This window comes from Lemur catta, chromosome 8 (assembly GCF_020740605.2).
Source record: "Lemur catta isolate mLemCat1 chromosome 8, mLemCat1.pri, whole genome shotgun sequence".
In the NCBI taxonomy this organism is placed as follows: Eukaryota; Metazoa; Chordata; class Mammalia; order Primates; family Lemuridae; genus Lemur; species Lemur catta.
The window spans coordinates 64,607,052-64,628,856 of record NC_059135.1 but is presented as its reverse complement, the minus strand read 5'-3'; the positions used below and the strand labels follow the sequence as shown (position 1 = coordinate 64,628,856).

The 21,805-nt window shown below is 36.9% G+C and overlaps 1 protein-coding gene across 15 annotated transcripts in view; it reads right to left on the bottom strand.

Moving 5' to 3' along the window:
* BAZ2B (bromodomain adjacent to zinc finger domain 2B) overlaps positions 1–21,805 on the bottom strand; it is a 254,441-nt gene that overhangs the window by 14,119 nt on the left and 218,517 nt on the right. For 9 of the 15 annotated variants that reach the window (XM_045559240.1, XM_045559242.1, XM_045559243.1 and 6 more), the window contains 6 exons: positions 10,435–11,090; positions 9,432–9,705; positions 9,100–9,255; positions 8,223–8,383; positions 1,527–1,837; positions 1,002–1,137 (listed from right to left, as the gene is read on the bottom strand). In XM_045559240.1, the coding sequence (XP_045415196.1) occupies positions 1,002–1,137; positions 1,527–1,837; positions 8,223–8,383; positions 9,100–9,255; positions 9,432–9,705; positions 10,435–11,090 (1,694 nt within the window). The remainder of the gene's footprint in view (positions 1–1,001; positions 1,138–1,526; positions 1,838–8,222; positions 8,384–9,099; positions 9,256–9,431; positions 9,706–10,434; positions 11,091–21,805) is intronic. The other 6 variants (XM_045559244.1, XM_045559246.1, XM_045559248.1 and 3 more) reach the window with 2 other exon arrangements.

Sequence of the window (21,805 nt, the reverse complement as noted above, 5' to 3'; positions counted from 1 at the left end):
TGCAGATTCATTATTCCATAGATGTTTTAGGAGGAAGTGAAAAACCACAGAAGAAACCAAATTTATTTGTATAGAATTAATAAGGCCTTCGGTAGTCTAAGCATAGAGGGAAAGATGAAGGAAAGAATGCTAAATTACTTAAAGTTCACTTCTTTTCTTTAGAAAAACAACTATTTTAATTAAAGGAATTTTACCTTTAGCCATTCATGAAACAAATCTCAAATGTTTAAATATTAATGCTAGTCTGTAATTAATAAGTAAATGTTAAAGTTATTCATAAAAGTCTACCTATAATAGATACTTCTATAGATGATATATAAAAGATGCAATAGGGACACTTGTAATTTAAAATAAGTATCTCCGGAAATATATGAACTACAGCTCTTATTTAAGCACACAGCATTTTGCTATCTGGCACAAAGTAGAGACTCACTACAGGATAATAACTAATAGGGCTTGTACAAAGAAGGTGAAAAATCAGTTTTAATTAGCAGAGGAAAGACTAAAAGATCTACTCTTTCTGTCAACCACATCTGATGCCAAACACATGATAAGTGCATAAGGTAAGAGCTCTCTGCTTATTTTGTATTTACTTATCTAAGTAGTTCTTAGCATTAAAAAGATGAAAACTGATAAAGACATTTTAGGAATGCAGTAATAGTAGGTAATGTTAGAAATGGGGATGTTTACAAGAGTGAAGGAGCCTTCAAAATATTTAGATTAACAACTATTATGCTGACAGAATATAGGAAATAACTTCAGTTAGAGGCAGAGGCAAGATTTTAAAAAGTAAAAGGTAACACATTTGGTAGGTTCCTTCAAAAAGCTCAAAATAAGGAGGAAAATATCAAACCATACAGTATATAAGAATTAGACAAACTCTCAAGTACAGCATACATTATTATGACAATAGGTAATATATACTTAAGAAAAATCTGGAGGTTGGAAGAAAACAGGACAAAATAAATTAGTTATAGTATTTCTTAAATAAAAACACTTACAACTTTCATAATTGATTTTTCCCATGCTATTGATTTCTGTAACTGCTGAATGCACAGAGCTACCTGTGCAGCACTGCGAGCTTCTGATAATGCCCTTCTCCATACCCTGAGCCCTGGAGCAATATCCTCTTCAATTCTGCATTGAAATATAGAAAAATTAAGTAGGTCATGTCCACATTTATGGTTACTGAATGTGAAACAATCATCACACCGAAAGCCAAGCAATGACAAAAACATGTAACAGCCAATAAATATAAGGTTTAAGCAACTAAATTTGATGTAGTGCACAGACTGTGGCTACGTGCCTCAAAGCTTAGTCACAACCAAGTAAATGTAAGATCACTTTGCAGGATTATCAACGCACATAACAAAAAAAAAAAAATGTTTTTACAAAGCACCATGCAAATAGCATGATCCATATGGATCACAGACATACAAGAAGATACATAGATAACAGGCAATAGAAAATAGGCTCCAATTAGCAAAGAAGCACAATAATTTTTCAAGTTAATCTCAATAACCTACCCGTCACCATCACCACTAACGGATGGTGCAGGAGCAGGGACAGTAACTGTGCCCACATTATCCAGTTTGATCTGAATGGTGGTACTTAAGGGGCTCTTCAGATACCTTCTTTCAATGTTCCGCTCCAAATCAGCCAGCCTGGTTACAGCTATATCTAGGGGGTTGTCACTCTTCCGTTCTAGTGCATGTGCACTGCTTTCTTCTTCGCCAGTAAATTCTCCATCATGTTCCTTGCACAATTTAGTAAATGACTTATGTTCAAAATATACCAAGTCCTCCCTTTCTGATGCAGGCTCTGGACACATCCAACCCTATATATTAAGAGAATAGTGTTATTATGGTTTCCTCTTAAAATGCCAGATGGGTGAATTGCCTTTACTTAAAATACAGCAGTGGACACTGGCAGATCTCAAGGATCCTTACTAAAAGTTTTTACCTTGTTTTTCCTAATGCTAGGTAGAAATAACAAAAAATTAAAAGAATAGTTGTAAGGAAAGTTAGAAAAATAAAATTTATCAACTTTTAATGAGCAAAGTATTTTGAAGGATTTTAGACTAAAATGCTTATTAATTTTATGGGTTCACTTATATGGAAATGTCTCTAGCCTCTAAACTTTGTTCTTCCTTTCTGTTTTCATTCCTTCTACTATTCTTCCATACAGGCCCTTGTACTCACCATTTTTCCTTTGACTGCAGAGGCTTTGCATAAGCTGTTACCTTTGTCTGTATAGCTTTTCTCTGCTCCACTTCACCTAGTTCACTTCACTCAAGCTGCAGCTCATATGCTAAAATTCACCTTAACATGAAAGGATCCCCTAAAGGGAACCCTTCCTTGACCTCCTTTAGGAGGTAAATCTCTGTATCATGGGCTCTCATAGGACCATGTTCCATAGCTTTGTCACGGTCGCAATGTTATACTAGTGTGATCATTTGATTTATATCTTTCTACTTCTAAATTCTATGAGAGCAGGGACCATGTCTGCTTTTACTCATTTATCTTCTGCACAGGGAAGGCAAATAATGAGTACTCAATACATATATGTTGATTGAATAAATGAATGATCTTATAACTTAGTTCGCTTATATTGATCCCTTAGCTCAAAATCCTCCAAAGATTCCCACTGTTCAACAAAGTCTCAAATCTTTACCGTAGCATTCAGGTACCTCAGTCTACCTCTTCTCATGTTCCCATTCACATACTCTATACAGCAAATTCTATGGCTTGCACTGCACAAACATGTGATAAGCTTCCAATCCTGGTGCTCTGCTCAGGCTGTTCCCACTTGATAGTATGGTATTCCCTGGTCTCTGTCACAACCTTACATATCCTCTTAAGTTCCACCTCGACTTCTACATGAAATCTTCCCTGATCTCTTCCATATTTCCAGCAGAAGTCAGTATTCTTTTTCTCAATTGATACGTTACTCTGTACTTCTCTATGATTAGTTACTAGATTCTGCATACATGTATACAAATCTTACCTATTATATGACAAGCTTTCTAAGGATAGGAACCACATTTTATCCAATTTTGTGGTGTTTGCTTTCTGATATGGAATAGGTACTTAGTGAATACATAGTAAGTGAAAAGCAGAATAAACTTTTTATTAAATCTCTTTAGATATAATTATTTTATCTTATATACTAGGATCAAGTCTTCCCCTTTAACTCAGTAGAATATTTATATTTAGAAAGGAAGGATGAAATTATGCACAGTACACATAAGTGCATAGGTACAAGTCATGTCAAATGAACCTCATTCCTATATTTTGAAAGAGATACAAAATTGCTAAATAAAGGGAACCCTGTAAACACAGTATATCTTGATTTCTGTAAGGCAACTGACAAGATCAAAAAACAAGAGGACTAGGGTCAGAGAAACCAAGATGGTTGGAAACTGTATCCAGAAAAAGCCGATTAACATAGCTTTGTCACCTCAGAAAAGGTCCTTAGTGCCAATGGCCAAACACTGTATATCTGGCTTGCCCTAGGAATATACTTAAGAATAACTTTATGGCTGATTGCTATAAATCTGCAGGTCACTTAAAACTAGGAAGGAATTTTAATATTCTGGATGACAGGATTAAGATAAAAATAGTTCTATGTGCTGAAAACTGTGCCCAAGTGAAACTGATAAAAAAAATAACAATAATAAATGCAAATTTTAACTTTGAAGGTTAAACAAACTAATCACAGAAATACCACATGTGATAGAACTCACTAAAAAGTACTTTAAATGAGGCCCAGGGATTTCTGTTACAATGTATACTCAATAAAGCAATAGTATGATGTGGATGCTAAAAAGCTGGTACAAACTGAAGTAGTGTTAATAGAAGTAGAGTGCCAGATTAAGGAAAGTAAAAGTCCCATGCATACAGTTAAACATTTCTATGTACAGTTATGGGTATAACATTTTAAAAATGACACTGGTGCTTATTCAGAAGAAAATCAAGGACCGGGAAACCATTTCACAGGACTAATAATTGAAGGAATTAATTAACTTGTAAAAGAGAAAATTTAAGAAGAAACATAGCAGCTATCTTTAAGGAGCTGGAAGAATAATCAGACTTTTTGTATGCTCTCAACAACAGAACTAGGACTAGAGGCTCACAGATTTTCCTACAATATAAAAAAAGAACTTTCACATTATTAGCAATATTAAAAATAGCAATGAATGCATCTAAGTAGACCTAGGCCACCTGCTTAATGTGCCTTAACAATGGCTAGTTCCCCAGGCTAAACATATAATTCTTATTTTCTTTTTAAGAAAGAAAAAAAAACTGTTAAGTCTTTTAGGGATGTTAAAATAATGTTTTGTGGCTATTTTCATCACTTATGTTCTTAGACTTTTCAGACTAATATAATTACAACTGAAATCTTAGAATAATACAGAATAACTCAGTAATACCTTATTACCAGGATGTTAAAACAGCCCACTTACAAAAGCAACTTCCACTTAGCTACTGAGAACACAGCCAGGATCATTTAAGCAGCCAGCACTGTAATAAGGTCAACACACCCACATCTGAGTATGTCATCAGGAAAATGTTTCACGTCCACACTTTGACTTTATACATAATTTTAAAAAGCTTAATGATATGCTTTCCCAATCAATAGTCAATTAGAATTGGCAAATTAGATGGGAGAAAGTTTGAGGAAAACAAGGTTCATGGAACCAACCAAATTTAAACTAGCAAGTATTAACAACTGACCATGAGAGAGGACAAAGACAGACTACAGAAAGCAGATGTAATAGCTTAAAAAGCAAAACACACTACGATCACTTACAGTAGTGGCAAAACCTCTTCACATTTCCTGAGGGAATCGTCTAATAATTGGTGTTCATACTGATCTTGTGTCACCAAGATAATTTAATTACATTCATTATTCTCATTTTAAGAAGGCAGTAAAATGCATAACGTTAGAGATCCAACAAACATGTTAAAAATTTATGGCACTATGTCTATACTGCCCAAAGTTATCTACAGATTCAATGCAATCCCTATTAAATTACCAACATCATTTTTCACAGATATAGAAAGAATAATTTTACTCTTTGTATGGAACCAGAGAAGACCCCGTTTAGCAAAAGCAATTTTAAGCAACAAAAACAAAATGGGAGGTATTAATTTGCCAGACTTCAAACTATACTACAAAGCTGTGATTATTAAAACTGCTTGGTATTGGCACAAGTGCAGGGACACAGACCAGTGGAACAGAACAGAAAATCCAAATATAAAACCATCCTCATATAGCCATCTAATCTTTGACAAAGCAGACAAAAACATACTCTGGAGGCCGGGCGCAGTGGCTCACGCCTGTAATCCTAGCTCTGGGAGGCCGAGGCGGGTGGATCACTCGAGGTCAGGAGTTCGAGACCAGCCTGAGCAAGAGTGAGACCTCGTCTCTACTAAAAATAGAAAGAAATTATCTGGCCAACTAAAAATATATATACAAAAAAAAAAATTAGCCGGGCATGGTGGCTCATGCCTGTAGTCCCAGCTACTCGGGAGGCTGAGGCAGTAGGATTGCTTAAGCCCAGGAGTTTGAGGTTGCTGTGAGCTAGGCTGATGCCACGGCACTCACTCTAGCCCGGGTAACAAAGTGAGACTCTGTCTCAAAAAAAAAAAAAAAAAAAAACATACTCTGGGGAAAAGATTCCTTATTTAATAAATGGTGCTGGGAAAACTGGATAGCCACATGTAGAAGACTAAAACAGGACCCACAGCTTTCACCTCTCACAAAAATCAAATCACGGTGGATAACAGACTTAAACCTTAGGTGGGAAACTATTAGAATCCTAGAAGAAAATGTAGGAAAGACTCTTACAGACATTGGCCTAGGCAAAGAATTTATGAAGACCCCTAAGGCAATCACAGCAACAACAAAAATAAATAAATGGGGCCTGATTATTAAAAATTAAAATTAAAAAGCTTCTGCACAGCCAAAGAAACAGTCATGAGAGTAAACAGAAAACCTACAGAATGGGAAAAAATTTTCATATACTACACATCAGATAAAGGACTGATAACAAGAATATATTTAGAACTCAGGAAAATCAGTAAGAAAAAATCGAACAACCCTATCAAAAAGTGGGCAAAGGACATGAATAGAAATTTTTCAAAAGAAGATATAAAAATGGCTAATAAACATATGAAAAAATGTTCAACATCTCTAATTATCAGGGAAATGCAGATCAAAACCACAATGAGAAACCACTTAACTCCAGTGAGAATGGCCTTTATCAAAAAGTCCCAAAATAATACATGTTGGCGTGGATGCGGAGAGACAGGAACACTCATACACTGCTGGTGGGACTGCAAACTAGTGCAACCCCTATGGAAAACAATATGGAGATACCTTAAACAGATTCAAGTAGACCTACCATTCGATCCAGCAACCCCATTATTGGGCATCTACCCAGAAGAACAAAAGTCATTCTATAAAAGAGACACCTGCACCCGAATGTTTATAGCAGCACAATTCACAATTGCAAAGATGGGGAAACAACCTAAATGCCCATCAATTCACGAATGGATTAGTAAATTGTGGTATATGTATACCATGGAGTATTACTCAGCTATAAGAAATAACGGTGATACGACATCTCTTTGGTTCTCTTGGAGAGAGTTGGAACCCATTATATTAAGTGAAGTATCCCAAGAATGGAAAAACAAGCATCACATGTACTCACCAGAAAATTGGTTTCCCTGATCATCACCTAAATGCACATTGGGGAATGATACCAACTGGATATCAGACTGAGGCGGGGGTGGGGGGTGGGGGGAGGGGATGGGTGTATGCCTACATGATGCGTGTGTTGCACACCATCTGGGGAATGGTCATGTTTGAAGGTGCTGACTCGGGGAGGTGAGGGGTGGGGGGAGGGGATGGAGGTATGACTACATGGTGAGTGCCAGGCGCACTGTCTGGGGAATGGACACGCTTGAGGCTCTGACTCAGGGGGATGGGCGGGACATGGGCAATATATATAACCTGAGCTTTTGTACCCCCATAATAAGCTGAAAAAAAAATTTATGGCACTAAATGGAATAATTTTTATTTCTCCAGAAAATTAACTAGTGTAGAAGAGTTCATTTGTTAAAGATGCCAGATGAATGAGGCATTTTTATATTGTATTATAGTATCAAGAGGAGGAGGCATAGTTTGGAGCACAATAGTTTCAGCAAATGATAAATTTTTGCTTCCCAAGATTGGTAATTATGTTTGTGGCAAGAAAGGGATATTTTATTAGCTCTGGAAAACTACATTTTTTGGGAGATCTTCAAAAGTGTCCAAATGCCTATGTTAAAGTAATAATGAAGTGAAATTTTAATTATGGATAGTATAGTATTATTCCATAAATTTCTCATTCTAAATAAAACCTGATATATCAAATCAAATTACATGGAGATTAAGTTTTCTACACCTTTGCAGGTATCTCTCCCTTTCACACTATTCATCATACATCCATTTATTCTCAGAGATAGCACCTTACTGTCAATTGAGAAGACCTTATGCCCCTCTTTACAAAACCAAAAATTTTTGCACAAAGGCAAAGCTTTCCTTTTGCCTGTCCATTAGAAATCAGTTCTAATCAGTCCATGAAACAGTAATGCCCAGTAGATGAATAATAAAAACTTTACATAGATATGTAGGGGGTGTATGTGTATAGTACTGTATAACATATATTTGGATATATCTACATTCTTCTCCAAATTTAAGCTATTTACAGTAAAAGTCTGACATATAACATGGCTTAAATACAAGAGAGTTGCTGGCCCTACAGGAAACAGTGCAATAGGAGTTTGTTAAGATTTGTACTGGAACACTGTATTTACCATGAAGAAAACTGTAAAATTCTGGTTGCAGTAAAGAATTATGCACCAGAAATGATATTTCTGAATACCATTAAAGAGGCAGGAAGACTGAATAAAAAGAACATAGGTTCTGGAGTTAGACTACCTTGGTTTGAATACACTTTTAGACACTTAAGCTATATGATCATTGGCAGGTTACTTACTCTGAGCCTGGTTCCTTACCTGTAAGATGGGGGAAATTAATTCAGGATTGTTTTGAGAATTCAGTGAGATAAAGTAAAAACATTTACCACAGTAACTGGTTAATATTAGGCATGTACTAAATATTAGTTACTTTCCATTATCCTAAAAACAGATTTTATTCCAAGTTGACTTTACCTTTACTTGCAAACTTGCTGATGCCACTCTCCTTTCTAGATCTTCCACCTGTTGAAGGATACTCAAATCCACTTCCATGGCTTGTTCTTCTACTGACCAGTTCTCCACAATATCTCGAGTTACTTGGTTTTCCTCATTTTCATTTAATTCAATAATAGCAACTACATTTGAAAAGAAATTAATTTAAAAATCTACTTTATTAAGTTTTTCCCCTCAGTGATTTCTTCCAGAAAGTAAATAAAATTCCAGGAGTACCATGCACATCTAACTTAACATACACAAATGTACTTGTGCACATGTAGGTAGCTTACTCTTAAAAATAGGAATACTCTAAGAAATACAAAACGGTATGTCTGCAGGTGTAAAAAATTGTAAAAATGTAATACCAATTTAAGAAATGTAAATAGTTACTGTTTGTTGAACAAATTAGAAAACAAGAGCAATACATTAAGAAGTAAGACATACTGTCATCCCTCAGTATCCATGGGGGATTGGTTCCAGGAACCCCATGGATACCAAAATCCAGGGATGCTCAAGTCCCTTATATAAAATGGTGTAGTATTTACATACATCCTTCTGTGTACTTTAAATCATCTCTAGATTGCTTATAATACCTAATACAATGTAAATGCTATGTAAATAGTTGTTACACTGTATTGTTTAGGGAATAATGGCAAGGAAAAAAGTCTGTACATGTTTAGTACAGACACAACCATTCTTTTTTTTTTTCCCAAGTATGCTCAGTCCATGATCGGCTGAATTCATGGATGCAGAAAACATGAATACGAAGGGCTGACTATACTAAACTATGTTTTAGAATAAGAGAATTAATTCTCATAACTAAGTAAGAGAGCAGAAATCTCTTTTAGGTACCTACCATCCTTATTCTTGATGCAGGCTTGAGTAATATAATCCAAGTGTTTCTGAATTTGTTTTTGTAATGCCTTTTCTCTTATTCCTCTGAGATGTAGCACTTTGAGCAAAGCTTTTAGGTCCTCTGGATCAATAATTCTCCACCAACCAAACTGCATTTCTAAATAAAGATAAATATGTAGATCTTGTACAAATATTTTAAATAAGAAAGGGCCTAACCCAAATCAAAAGATTTATTAAACTACATAAAAAAAACCCATCAAAGATTCAGTTATAATATAGGAATCTATGATAGTGAAATAAAGTGAATGGCTAAAACCACCTCAATGTACCTACCTTCTGGAATAGGTTTTGGACTAGGAAAATCTACTGGTTTTACTACTTCAACAGCTGCAGGTTGAGTTGAAGAGACCTTTTCACTCTGTGGTACTGGAGATTCACTTTTACTTGAGGCAACATTCGAAGTCAAGAATGAATTACCATTTCCTTCTGATAATCCCAACCCTGATCCCAGACTAGGTAAAGGTGATGTAAATGGAATATTGGACGTAAGCACACCAGTGGGCCACCCACAAAACTGAAGTCCCATCATAGATACTCCACTTTTCATCTACAAAAACAAAACATTTTAAAAGTAGATTAATAAGTTAGGAAAAATGTTTAGGATCTGAAATTATTTTTCAAATTCTGAAAAAATATTCTTTCATTTATTACAATTAGAGGAAAACTAAATACACTTGAGACAACAATGTTAAATTCTATGTTCTTATTTGTCCCCCAAAGTAACTTCCCTTTTAGGTATACTGTAACAGTAATATATTAAAAAGTAATTAAAGAACACTTAGACATTGGCACAGCAGTTCCTAACCTTTTTGGCACCAGGGACTGGTTTTATGGAAGAAAATTTTTCCACAGATGAGGTGGCAGGGGGTGTAGATGGTTTCGGGATGATTCAAGCACATTACATTTATTGTGCTTCATTTGTATTATTAATACATTGTAATATATAATAAAATAATTATATTAATACAAATCACCATAATGCAGAATCTCATGCTCCCACTGATCTGACAGGAGGCAGAGCTTACTCGGTGATTCCCCACCTGGTGCTCACCTCCTGCTGTGCAGCTGGGTTCCTAACAGGCCATTGACTAGTACAAGGCCACCGCCCTAGAAATTAGTAGTTCTAATGAAGCTTGGTGACAGAAATTCTGACTTGTTTCACTTTTCAAACTGAGGCAGGGATACTATTCAACTGATCCCCCTTGAGTGAAAATCTTCATGGGGTCAAAGATTACATAAAGCAATATAAAAATGGCTTACAGTTAGCAGTACTAACCTGAAGAGGTGATAAAGCAAATGGATTTACGCCAACAGGATTCTGAGCAGAAGATGATCCAAGAAGTGGAGCTGGGGCAGGTGAAGGTGACTTAGATGGTGGCTGAGACTGAGGAGTCACTAAAGGAGCAGCTGACATATCGGCATGGGAAAGTGAAGTGTCATCACAAGGTGTTCTTGGCAAAAGGCTAAACCATTGTCTATTCTTTTCAGTCAGTGTTTTTAACAACTGGTCATTGGGGAGAGGACTGTAGAACTTCCCTGGACCACCTGAACCAGTATTAAACAGATTATTCGAGTCTGTCTTTTCCATGCTGCTTTGTGTTGCTGTTGATTGAATGCTGCCCAGTGAATGTTTTCCACTGTTTGGATAAGACAGTGTGCATCCATTTGCACTAACATTTGGTTTGGGGGTAATAACATCTGATTCAGGAGGCATCTTGGCTACTTCTAAAAGCTTACTTAATTTAGAAAAAGAGCCAGGTTTCTGAAGAAACAGATTTGTGTTATCTTTTTCTTTAAGATCTTCCTTTTGCTCACAGTGATCTGTATTTGAACAATTTAAAGTGTCCCCAGAAGTCTCAAACATTTCTTCTTTGATCTGGATGCTTTCTGCCCTTTTAAGTTTTTCTCTTTCTTTTGCAATTTCTTCTAGCCCTGCAAAATCAAAAAGCATTATGAAGATCAGTTATTCCAGATCAAATCAATACTATAATTAAATTTTGTTACTATTTATCAAATTATATGTATAAATATTTAAATAAACATTTCTAGATGACCTAATACTCCCTGTATGTTCATTTTTTTTTTTTTTTTGAGACAGAGTTTCACTCTGTTGCCTGGGCTACAGTGAGTGCCATGACGTCAGCCTAGCTCACAGCAACCTCAAACTCCTGGGCTTAAGCGATCCTACTGCCTCAGCCTCCCGAGTAGCTGGGACTACAGGCATGCGCCACCATGCCTGGCTAATTTTTTATATATATATATATTTTTAGTTGGCCAGATAATTTCTTTCTATTTTTAGTAGAGACGGGGTCTCGCTCTTGCTCAGGCTGGTCTCGAACTCCTGAGCTCGAGCAATCCACCCGCCTCGGCCTCCCAGAGTGCTAGGATTACAGGCATGAGCCACGGCGCCTGGCCTATATGTTCCTTTTTTTAATTTTTAGAGATGGGGGTTGGTTAGGGTGGCTCTTGCTATTTTGCCTAGGCTGGGCTCAAAGTCATGATCCTCCCACCTCAGCCTCAAAGTAGCTGGGACTATAGGCACATGCCACTATGCCTGGCTTATATGTTCTTTTTATAAATTATATTTTTCCTTCATTGGAAAATTAATATATGTTCAACATAAAAAATTAAAATATAAAAATATTATAAGTATAAAAATATTAAAACCTCTACTATATGGCAAAAATTATATTTTCATTTAAATCCTCCAGTAGTTCTCTGAGCAATAAATATATACACATTAAAATCTATATAATTAAAAAAAGGAAATTCTACTATACACATAATATTCTTTTTTTTTTTTTTTTTTTGAGACAGAGTCTCACTTTGTTGCCCAGGCTAGAGTGAGTGCCGTGGCATCAGCCTAGCTCACAGCAACCTCAGACTCCTGGGCTTAAGCGATCCTACTGCCTCAGCCTCCCGAGTAGCTGGGACTACAGGCATGAGCCACCATGCCCGGCTAATTTTTTTGTATATATATATTTTTAGTTGGCCAGATAATTTCTTTCTATTTTTAGTAGAGACGGGGTCTCACTCTTGCTCAGGCTGGTCTCGAACTCCTGACCTCGAGCGATCCACCCGCCTCGGCCTCCCAGAGCTAGGATTACAGGCGTGAGCCACCGCGCCCGGCCTACACGTAATATTCTAAACTACCTGTTTTACTAATACTCTGAAAACATAAGTGTCAATAAATACATAATGATATCATAAGTTTTAATGGCTACAGAGTAGTTAATGAACTATATCATAATTTAAGTAATCAATCTTCTGATGGAAAACTTTACGTCCCAATTATTCACTATTATAAACAATGCTACAAATGATGAATGACCTTGTATTACATGTATCTCTGGATTTTTTTTTCTGATTTACTTCCTTAAAATAAATTCCTAGAAAAAAACTTACTGAGTCCCAAAATATGTACTTTTCAGAGTTTTTGAAATATATTGTCAAACTGCCCTCTCGAAAGTCTGCAGCAGTACTTCATACCAGAAGTACGTAAGAACATCTGTGCGTTGCCTACACCCTCAAGAAAACTGGATACTATCAACATTTTTTGTCTTTGCCAGTATCTGAGAGGTGAAAGTCTAAATTGCATTATTTCTGATCACTAGTATTCTGAATATATTTTTTAGGTTTATTGGTATTTTTCTTTTGTGAACTTCTGGTTCATATTTTTGACCATTGTTTTAAAAGTAATTTATGAGAACTCTTTTAAAAACATAAATCTACTACTTTACTCAGTTTGAAAAGTAATATACTACTTTCAATTTAAAATATTCATAATGAAGGGTATAAAGTAAAGCTCTTTCTGCCCTACTCCCTCAGTCTCTATTCCTACCCTTCAGGGGTAACCATGGTTAATTATGTCTATAGATCCTTCCAGAAATCTTATATATACTATGACTATCATTTTGCACTATTACATAAATGGAATACTACTATTCACTTTTCTGCAACTTAAAATAAAATCCAAACTCCTAACCAAGGCCTACAACATTCTATGATCTGGTTCCTGAAAACCTCTACAACCTCTGCATCCTCTTGTCCTTGATAACCTTGCTCCTCCTTTCTCCATTTTTTTCAGGTTCACAAACATGCTAAGTTCTTTCCTTTCTCAGGGCCTTTTTTTATTTTTTATTTTTTATTTTTTTTTGAGACAGAGTCTCATTCTGTTGCCCAGGCTAGAGTGCTGTGGCGTTAGCCTAGCTCACAGCAACCTCAAACTCCTGGGCTCAAGCAATTCTTCTGCCTCAGCCTCCCGAGTAGCTGGGACTACAGGCATGAGCCACCATGCCCGCCTAATTTTTTCCATATATATTTTTAGTTGTCCATATAATTTCTTTCTATTTTTAGTAGAGATGGGGTCTCACTCTTGCTCAGGCTGGTCTTGAACTCCTGACCTCGAGCGATCCTCCCGCCTGGGCCTCCCAGAGTGCTAGGATTACAGGCATAAGCCACTATGCCCGGCCTCTCGGGGCCTTTTTACTTGCTGTTCCCTCTGCCTGAGATACTGTTTTATTGACTGGATCCTTATCTTCCATGTCTCAGATTAAGTGTCATTTCCTTACAGAGTTTTTCTCTGATCACCTTATCTAAAATAGGTCCCCCTCATTCATTTTAGAATATCATTCTATATATTTCCTTTATAGAATTTGCCATTAAACATGATAATCTGTTTATTTTCTATCCCCTCATACTAGAATTTAAATCAACAAGCTCTACTTAAAGGCAGAGCAATGTCTATCTTGCTTATTATTGGATCCCAAATGCCTAAAATAGTAGCTGCTATAAAGTAGGGGCTCAATAAATATTCCTTGAATGATGAAATAAAAGGATGAATTTAATATTTTTACTAACAATATTCATTAGAGAGCTTTCCATGGCAGAACATATAATTGTACTTCATTTTTTCAATCACCTGCATAATATTCTGCTGTATGGATATATTGTAATTACCCAACCAGTCCTTTATTAATGTTTGAAATAGTTCTCATATCCTTCTCTTCAAATTATTTTCAAATTGAAATTAAAATCATACATATCACACTTAATATTTCTGTGAAATATAGATTAACAGGGACTGGATTTACCCTCTTGTATGAAACAACCAAAACCATACGAAATACATAAATGAACAGTTCATAAGAAACTGGACATCAAATAACCAAGATGGAAAACAAACTCAGTAAGTCCTACAATTGCCCCAGCTTATTGCCTTAGGACAGTTTCCAGGCTACAGTATAGAGAGGAGGAATCCAGGTGGAGCCTGGTGGACTCCCTGAGATTAGGAGTGGGAACTAAGAGTTCAGGGAGACCGAAGTAGCTGGAGCACTAAGGAAAGTATTCTGGAAAGGAGAGAGCTGCACAGAGAAGGAACTGCGGAGATCTGCAGAGGGATGCCTTGAGTATTCAGCTGAACAATGACCAGCACGTATGTGTGAGGAACCTACCTGAAGCCAGGGGAAAAAAAACACTTGAACGGATTAGAGGTGACTGTGCCAGGTGCTCACACAGGCTGGCAATACTGTCTGCTCCTACACACCAGACTGGGAAACTTCAAGATTCACAGGCATTAGGAAGAGTACTCAGAAGAATGTTGCTTCAGTAATTAGGGATAATTAGCCCTAGACTAAGCACTGTTCTAGTCCTGTCTAACAAATATTAAATGCAAGATTTGAAAAGATGAAATTTTTTCCAAGTATGTAATTTAATTCTGTCTCAGTTAAACAAATAAGAATATTCATGGGAATTTAAAAATATCCAGTGCTTAACAAGGTAAAATTGACAATGTCTGGCATCCAATCAAAATCAGTAGGCATGTAAAAAAGCATAAAAACATGACACATAATTAGAAGAATCAATCAATCAAAAGTGACCCAGAACTGACAAAACAGTAGAATTAGCAGAGGACATTAAATTTGAAAAAATAATGGGTGAAAATTTTTCACATTTGCTGAATACTACAAACCTACAGATCCAAGAAACTCAACAAACTCCAAACAAAATGAACATGAAGGTAATTATACCCAGATACATCATAACCAAATTGCTCAAAACTAATGATAGAGAAAATCTTAAAAGCAGCCAGAAAGAAATGCCTTATATCTTTATGCACTTCTGCACATTCGCCCTGAGAAGACCACCATACTTCATCACCTCCAGTTAGGTATGCATGAAAATAGTTACAAATATGCTCTTCATACACCTGTGTTCACAAATTCCTTTAACTTTATATAATTTGTTGGCCAGTAAGGGTGTACTATAATAATATTCGAGTTTGATTTATTCTGAGGACTAAAATCATGAAAATCTGTCATATATTCAAAACCAAATAAAAAAACAATTTTTACTAGTTTGTGACTAATAGACGACTTCTCATTTGTATCTCATAAAGTAGATTGAGCTGATGAGAATTTTAATAGTCATGGCTGTCTTTAACCTTTATATTCAAATTGCTTAACTCTAAACAGTTAAACCTCTAATTAAACAGTAAAATTATTTTTTAAAATTGAAAGTATATACCAGATATTTAGTATAAAAAGATTTTTAAATTTTAAACAGTTTTCTATCTCCTGTCTCATACAATCCCCTGTTCTTTCCAGTCCTTACGTCTTTGACATGTGTCAATGAGTATTAATAAACATCTTCTAAACCGATGAAAGAAAGGGACGACAAGTAAGAGATAAAATAGGGAGTGCTGTTTACTTGATTAATTTCCCTGGCAGTAACTGCAAATGCATATGACACAGAAAATATCATTTCTCAATTAAATCAAACCCTAAAAGTAGCAAAGTTTGCTTTGGGAAAGAGACTATGTCTCCTTGAGTTTTATTAGAATCGCTCTGAACCCTTTTAGTTCACTTAACTGTTGTCACTGGATCCTTGGGGTCTGCCATTTTCACTTCCCTAGGGAGTATTTTTCCTTTGGCTCTCTTTAGTTGGGCTGAAGCAGGCTAAACTTTTAAATAGATTTTACTAAACTCTAAGTGAAACACAGATAAAGAATACAAGAAATGTAAAAACATTCACATTTAGAATACAGGTTCAAGAGAGGTTCAACCACAAATGGCCTCCTCCCAGGGTTCAAGGGCCCTCACCCATTCAGTATGCCTTAACCTTGGGATTACTTTCATAGCTTCCCCATCTTCATGCTGACAGTGCTACCACAACTTCGCTCCTAGGAGGCACCTTGATATTATTGTGGAGAAGGCCAAAGGAAGCAGATCTTATGAGTTGTCTATTTAGGATTGTTCCTTTCCAGTCTGATCCAGAAAATTTTAAGAGGATGACTGATAACATAAAACTCTCACCCTTCAGGTAAGATTTTCAAACTTCCATAATAGGGACTGGATTGTATACTTATAGACCTAATGCTATAATCATATCCTAATATAAAATATAAGAATAACATATATTTAATGGTATAGAGATAATGAACAATAAACTTGTTTCATTTTCCTTCCAATCCTGAATAAATTATCTACAATGTTATCTACAATGTAACATATCCCGAATGGTTAAAAAAAAATAGTGAATCGAAGGGGAATAAATCCTTGGTTTTTCGTTGACTGGCCATGGGGGCTTTCCTCCTTTCCATTTTCCTGAGCGCCAGTAGGAGGACAGTAGGGTCTTTAGCTGATTTCAACACTGTTTTCAGGGTCCTCAATTTCTAGACTTGAAGGTTCCTTGCTACTGTTTAGTGTTGCTTAAAGAAAGTAAGTGCTTTCTACTCTTTCTCAGACTAACCCATAAATACAGAGCAAGGTGCGGGGTATAGTGTTTTGTCTCTTGGAGTGCTCTCGGTGCATGTCCAAGTCCTGTGCTATCACCATGGGGGCTGGAAAATCCTTGCACTGTTATTTTTCTGCTTGTAAGTTACTCTCACTAACAAACTTTGCTGCTGTTAGCAACATGTGTGTCATTAGTGGTTTGTGTGATCACGCATCTTGTACAATAGTTGGTGCCCAAGAAAGCCCTGATGTCATGGCTTTCTGGAAGGGGAAGAACCAGGAGTGAAAGAATTTCTCCTTAAGGGCAGAAGTAATTCACTTGGCAGAGTTGGGGTCACAGTAGCTATGCCTGAGAATGACAGAAGCCCTAAATCAGTAAACTAAAGAGGGTGATTAGTTATGATAAGGTGGTTTGAAATTCAGTTCTATCCCTCCTCCTTGTCAGCTTAAAGATTTTCATGAGTCCTAAGGGGGAGGATGAATTAGAAAAGGTGTTGGTAGCCTCTCTGGAAGGGAAGGTGGAGCAAACTCCCACTGTCTTTGCTGTTATATGACACAGTTGGTCCCTCTGTATGTGAAGCCAGTTATTGTAAGGCATGGTGTACGGAAGCCTGAATGGGAATACCAGCAGGAGCAAATCCAGCAGTACACAGAGCAAGAGCTAGGGCCTAAATAGGTCCACTACCATAGGCACTAGGAAGGATCCTCAGAGGCTCGGCTATGTTAGTGTAATTATAAGAAAACCCAGAGTTTGAGAGGAGAAGCCCTGACAGTGAACTCTTGGTGCAGAGAATTTTGGATGACTGAATCAGAGCAGGCCCTCTAAGTAGACAATGGCTTTGACTTTATTTCTTCATCAAGGAGGCAATGTTGGAAAAGAAATAGTTCTTTTAGATCATACAAGCCCCATCTCAGGGCAGGAAATGAAAAGAGAGAGCCTAATAAGTAGTACAGGTTTCTGCCCAAAATAAAAAGAAAGAAGGAACAAAGAAAGGCGAAAATAGATGGGCTAGATTTCTGGCGGTCTCCCTCACACCAAAAATGTGGTATTGCTCATAAACAGAAGGAATGATTAAGACAGAAATAGAGGAGTTGTCTAATTCTAGAGCGTGGGACTGTGGTCCTGTTCAAAAACTTCAAAGGCCCACTGAGACTATGGACATGGGACATGTGAGATGAGATACAGAGTACTGAATGGTTCACAGGCTTAAGCAATTATTAGGAGAGGTGGAGTCACCAAAAGATTAGGTGGAGAAGGTCCCTGGGAAGGAATCTCTTTCAGAGATTAGGGCTATTAAGCTTCACCCCCACAAACTGTTTGGTAAAATCTCACATCCTCTAGACTCTTCAGAAAAGGACTCAGAGAATAGAGCTGAGGGAAACACCCTACATCATCTTGACTCTTTTGAAATGGGATTACTGAGGGGAATATTGACAGTCTTCAGGTCCACTTTATATGTTTGGTTCGACTCCTAAAGCCAAGTTTCTTTGTTCCTTGATCTGAGCTCTTTCAAACGTAAGGAGGACTAGGGTTGGGATCAGAGTCCCATGCCCTCCTCCAAGGGATTGCTAACCATGTAATTCAGATTATTATGCCGGAAAGGAGAAGAGCCTCAAACAATTATAGGCTTACTAGAAATGGGGGACCATGTATTCATTGTTTTAGACTGCAAAAGAGCTCTGGCAAACAAGTTCTTCAACTAGGGTTGGATTCAGTGTTACCTGTGGCTGAAAGATTAGAATCATAACCACTGCAAACGCTTTTGAGCTTTTTGTATGAACTCTAGTTGTTCCTTTATCAAACTGCATAAAACTGGCATGGAAATAATGGGGGTATTTAAGTCTTGCAAAAGCATGTCCACTTATCAGTTGGACATATTTATGGGGACCTCTGTTGGTATTGGCAAAATGCCCCTGTACTTACAAGGTCTGCTGACATTGTGCAACAGTGTTGCACACCTAGAGAAGAAAGATTGCATTTCTTATATAAGGATAGATTCATGCCGGGGTACTGAGCAACACCATTTCACAATTTACAACCCTGTTTAGCTAACTCTACTCCATACTAGAAATACAAGTGTCTATGACTAGTCTCAGGCAAAGAGACTCTGAAGGCTCTGAAGGCATGTGTTAGTTTTGAGGTGTTTGACTTCCTCTAGCCAATGAATGGATATGGAGTTGCTGTGTCTCTTGCATGTGCAGACAGTATACATACTGTAAAAAACTGAAACATATTTGTTATATACTGGGGTTTCCAGATATGATATAATCAAACAATGGAGCTCCTTTCACAGCTGCTGCCATTTAACAATGGGCTTGCCAACATGGTACTGGGTTGCTGTTCCATGTTCCCTCTCATCCACAAGCAGTACAGAATGCTGGAATAGCATTCTGAAAGATAGCTGTACCAACCCCTTCGACAATGACCTCTGTAAGATTGTACGGTCTGGGGGCCTTCTGATGTTTATACTTTGTACACTGCTTACACCTCATAAAGGTCCCTCCATTTTGGTGAAGTTCCTCATTTGCCCTGGCCCTTCTTAAGTCATACACTGTATAACTCTCTTTATCTTCTCAGGTCCAGAAAGACAATGCTGATATCTTAGCTTCAAGTGAATCCATGTCCCACAACAAGAGCACCCAAAACTCTCAACCGAATACTTCCACTTTAGACTTGCAGTTGAGTCTGACTAATAGCATGCGCGCAGTGTGCTAACTCCAGGAAAGCATAAGCCAAGTGGATACAAAATGTAGCAATAAACCTCTGTGATCCAATGGAACTTGTTTTGTTATGGGAAAGGCATGCCCTTCCTGCCTCCCATCTGTCTGCATACTTTGGAAGTACTATGAGACCCTGTTTACAATGACTCAAAATCTAAAAGGCATGGGTGACTTTCCCAGCTGTGGCCTTCAGTGCCAGCATCAGAGACTAGCTACAGATGTCACGGATACAGGCTTTCATGACTCTGCAAAAGGGTTCTTTCCTTGAATTGGCACCTATGAAGCTGAGGATATGACCCACAATTACTACCCTGCTATTTATTGAGAAGGCTGAGTTCTTATCACTGAACAAATTAATATTGATTTCTTGATCTGAATAATATTAGATAATTGCATAGTTTTGGCTATTTGTTGGATACGCAACCACATGGCTCTATACCTCTTAATGTTGTGGTATATATAGTTTGTTTTAGAATTTCTCTGGCTATCTGATATCTTCAACACTGTCAACAAACACTGAAGGTACCACTTAAAATCCAATTGATTACTATTCCAGATGGGAAGGCACATATCTAGTGAGCCACACTGGGGGTCAGGAGTTGGACTGAGGGGTACTAAACCCTAAATTTTAGCTAAAGGACCATGGGGGCTGTCTTCCTTTCCTATTCCCCAAGATTCATTAGCAAACCAGCTTAGCCATTGAGCTGGTTCGCAGAGAGCCAGCAGGGTCTTTAGATGATATTGGCACTGTTCCCAGGGTCCTTGGTATGTAGCCCTTGGCCCTTTGTATGTATACTTCCCTGCGCTATCCCTAGGCCCAAAGGTCCATGTATATGTTGTTTCTTAACAGAAATAAAGGATTTTTTACCCCCTCTTGGGACTAACCTAACAATATAGAGTGGTATGAAGGCAAGGTTTTCTCTCTTGGAGTGGTCTTGTTGCTTGTCCACTCTGCAATTGGACAAGGCATACCTCTCAGGAACCACTATAGGGACTCAGGAGATCTTATGTGCTCTGTTACTTCTCTCTTCTTAAGTTACCATCACTAGTAAACTTTGTTATTATCAGCATTGTGTGTATTACTTACAGTGTGTGTTACCTTGCATCTTTTACAACATGAATTTAATTTAATTAATATTTTTCTTTGGAAGTAATCCAAGGTCTAATATTTTCTCCATGTAATATTAATTGATGATAATGATATTATAGGAATTAAAAATAACTTGTACATTTAATGTTAAATCTAACCTTACTTTTATTAAGAGCACATTGTACTTTTAGGGAACTTTTAAAAAGTGATAAATAAGAAGGGAATAACGTATATTGTTGATACTGAATTAACTTGCAACATCCATTTATTTATGGTACTTTCTACCAGTTGATACTTATTCACTGTTATCAGCCTTGCTCTCAGATATAGTACTTGCTCCTATTATAAACTTGTATGCTCTCATGCTTTGTCTTCACCTGTGGTACATCTTTCCGATTAGATTGTGAGCTCTCTGTGGCTAGGATAGGTTAATTGATTCTTTTGCATGTCCACAGCACTTAGTGCAAGGCACAACACAGGTGCAAATAAACACTGGATTAAATCGTGAATTATTTCCTATTTTAATTAGCTGTAGGATAAAGAGAAGTAGTCTACATCTGTTACTTATTTTATAAGTTCACAGCACTTAGAATATAGCAGACGCACATCCATTAATGAAACTTGAGAAAGTAAACTTCAAGTAAAAATTACTCCTACTTTCTCTCTGTTCTGTAATGACCACAAATAATAGTACAAAGTACAATTACTATTTATATATCACTTTGTAGCTCTTTTAGATCCATTACTGACATGATCCTTATAACAATCAAAGAATGTATATAGAACTTGTTAAAATTCTTTTTTGTAGAGAGGGAAATTAGGGTCCAGAGAGATTAGGTGGTAGGGCTGGAATGGAAATGGAGGTCTAATAAGTATAAATTCAATTAATGTTACTTAATCTGAGAGGCCTAAAATTAAAAAAAAAAAAAAACTGTCTCCTATAAGCTACTCCTATAAGCCTTACCAAAGACATGCATTTATTTATCTATTTACTTTCTTAATTAAAGTACTTTAAAAGTGGTATGTAAAGTACTATGCTTAACACTAAGGAGAATAAAAAGTAGTATAGATAACCATTATAAGATTTAAATAAGGAAATAATA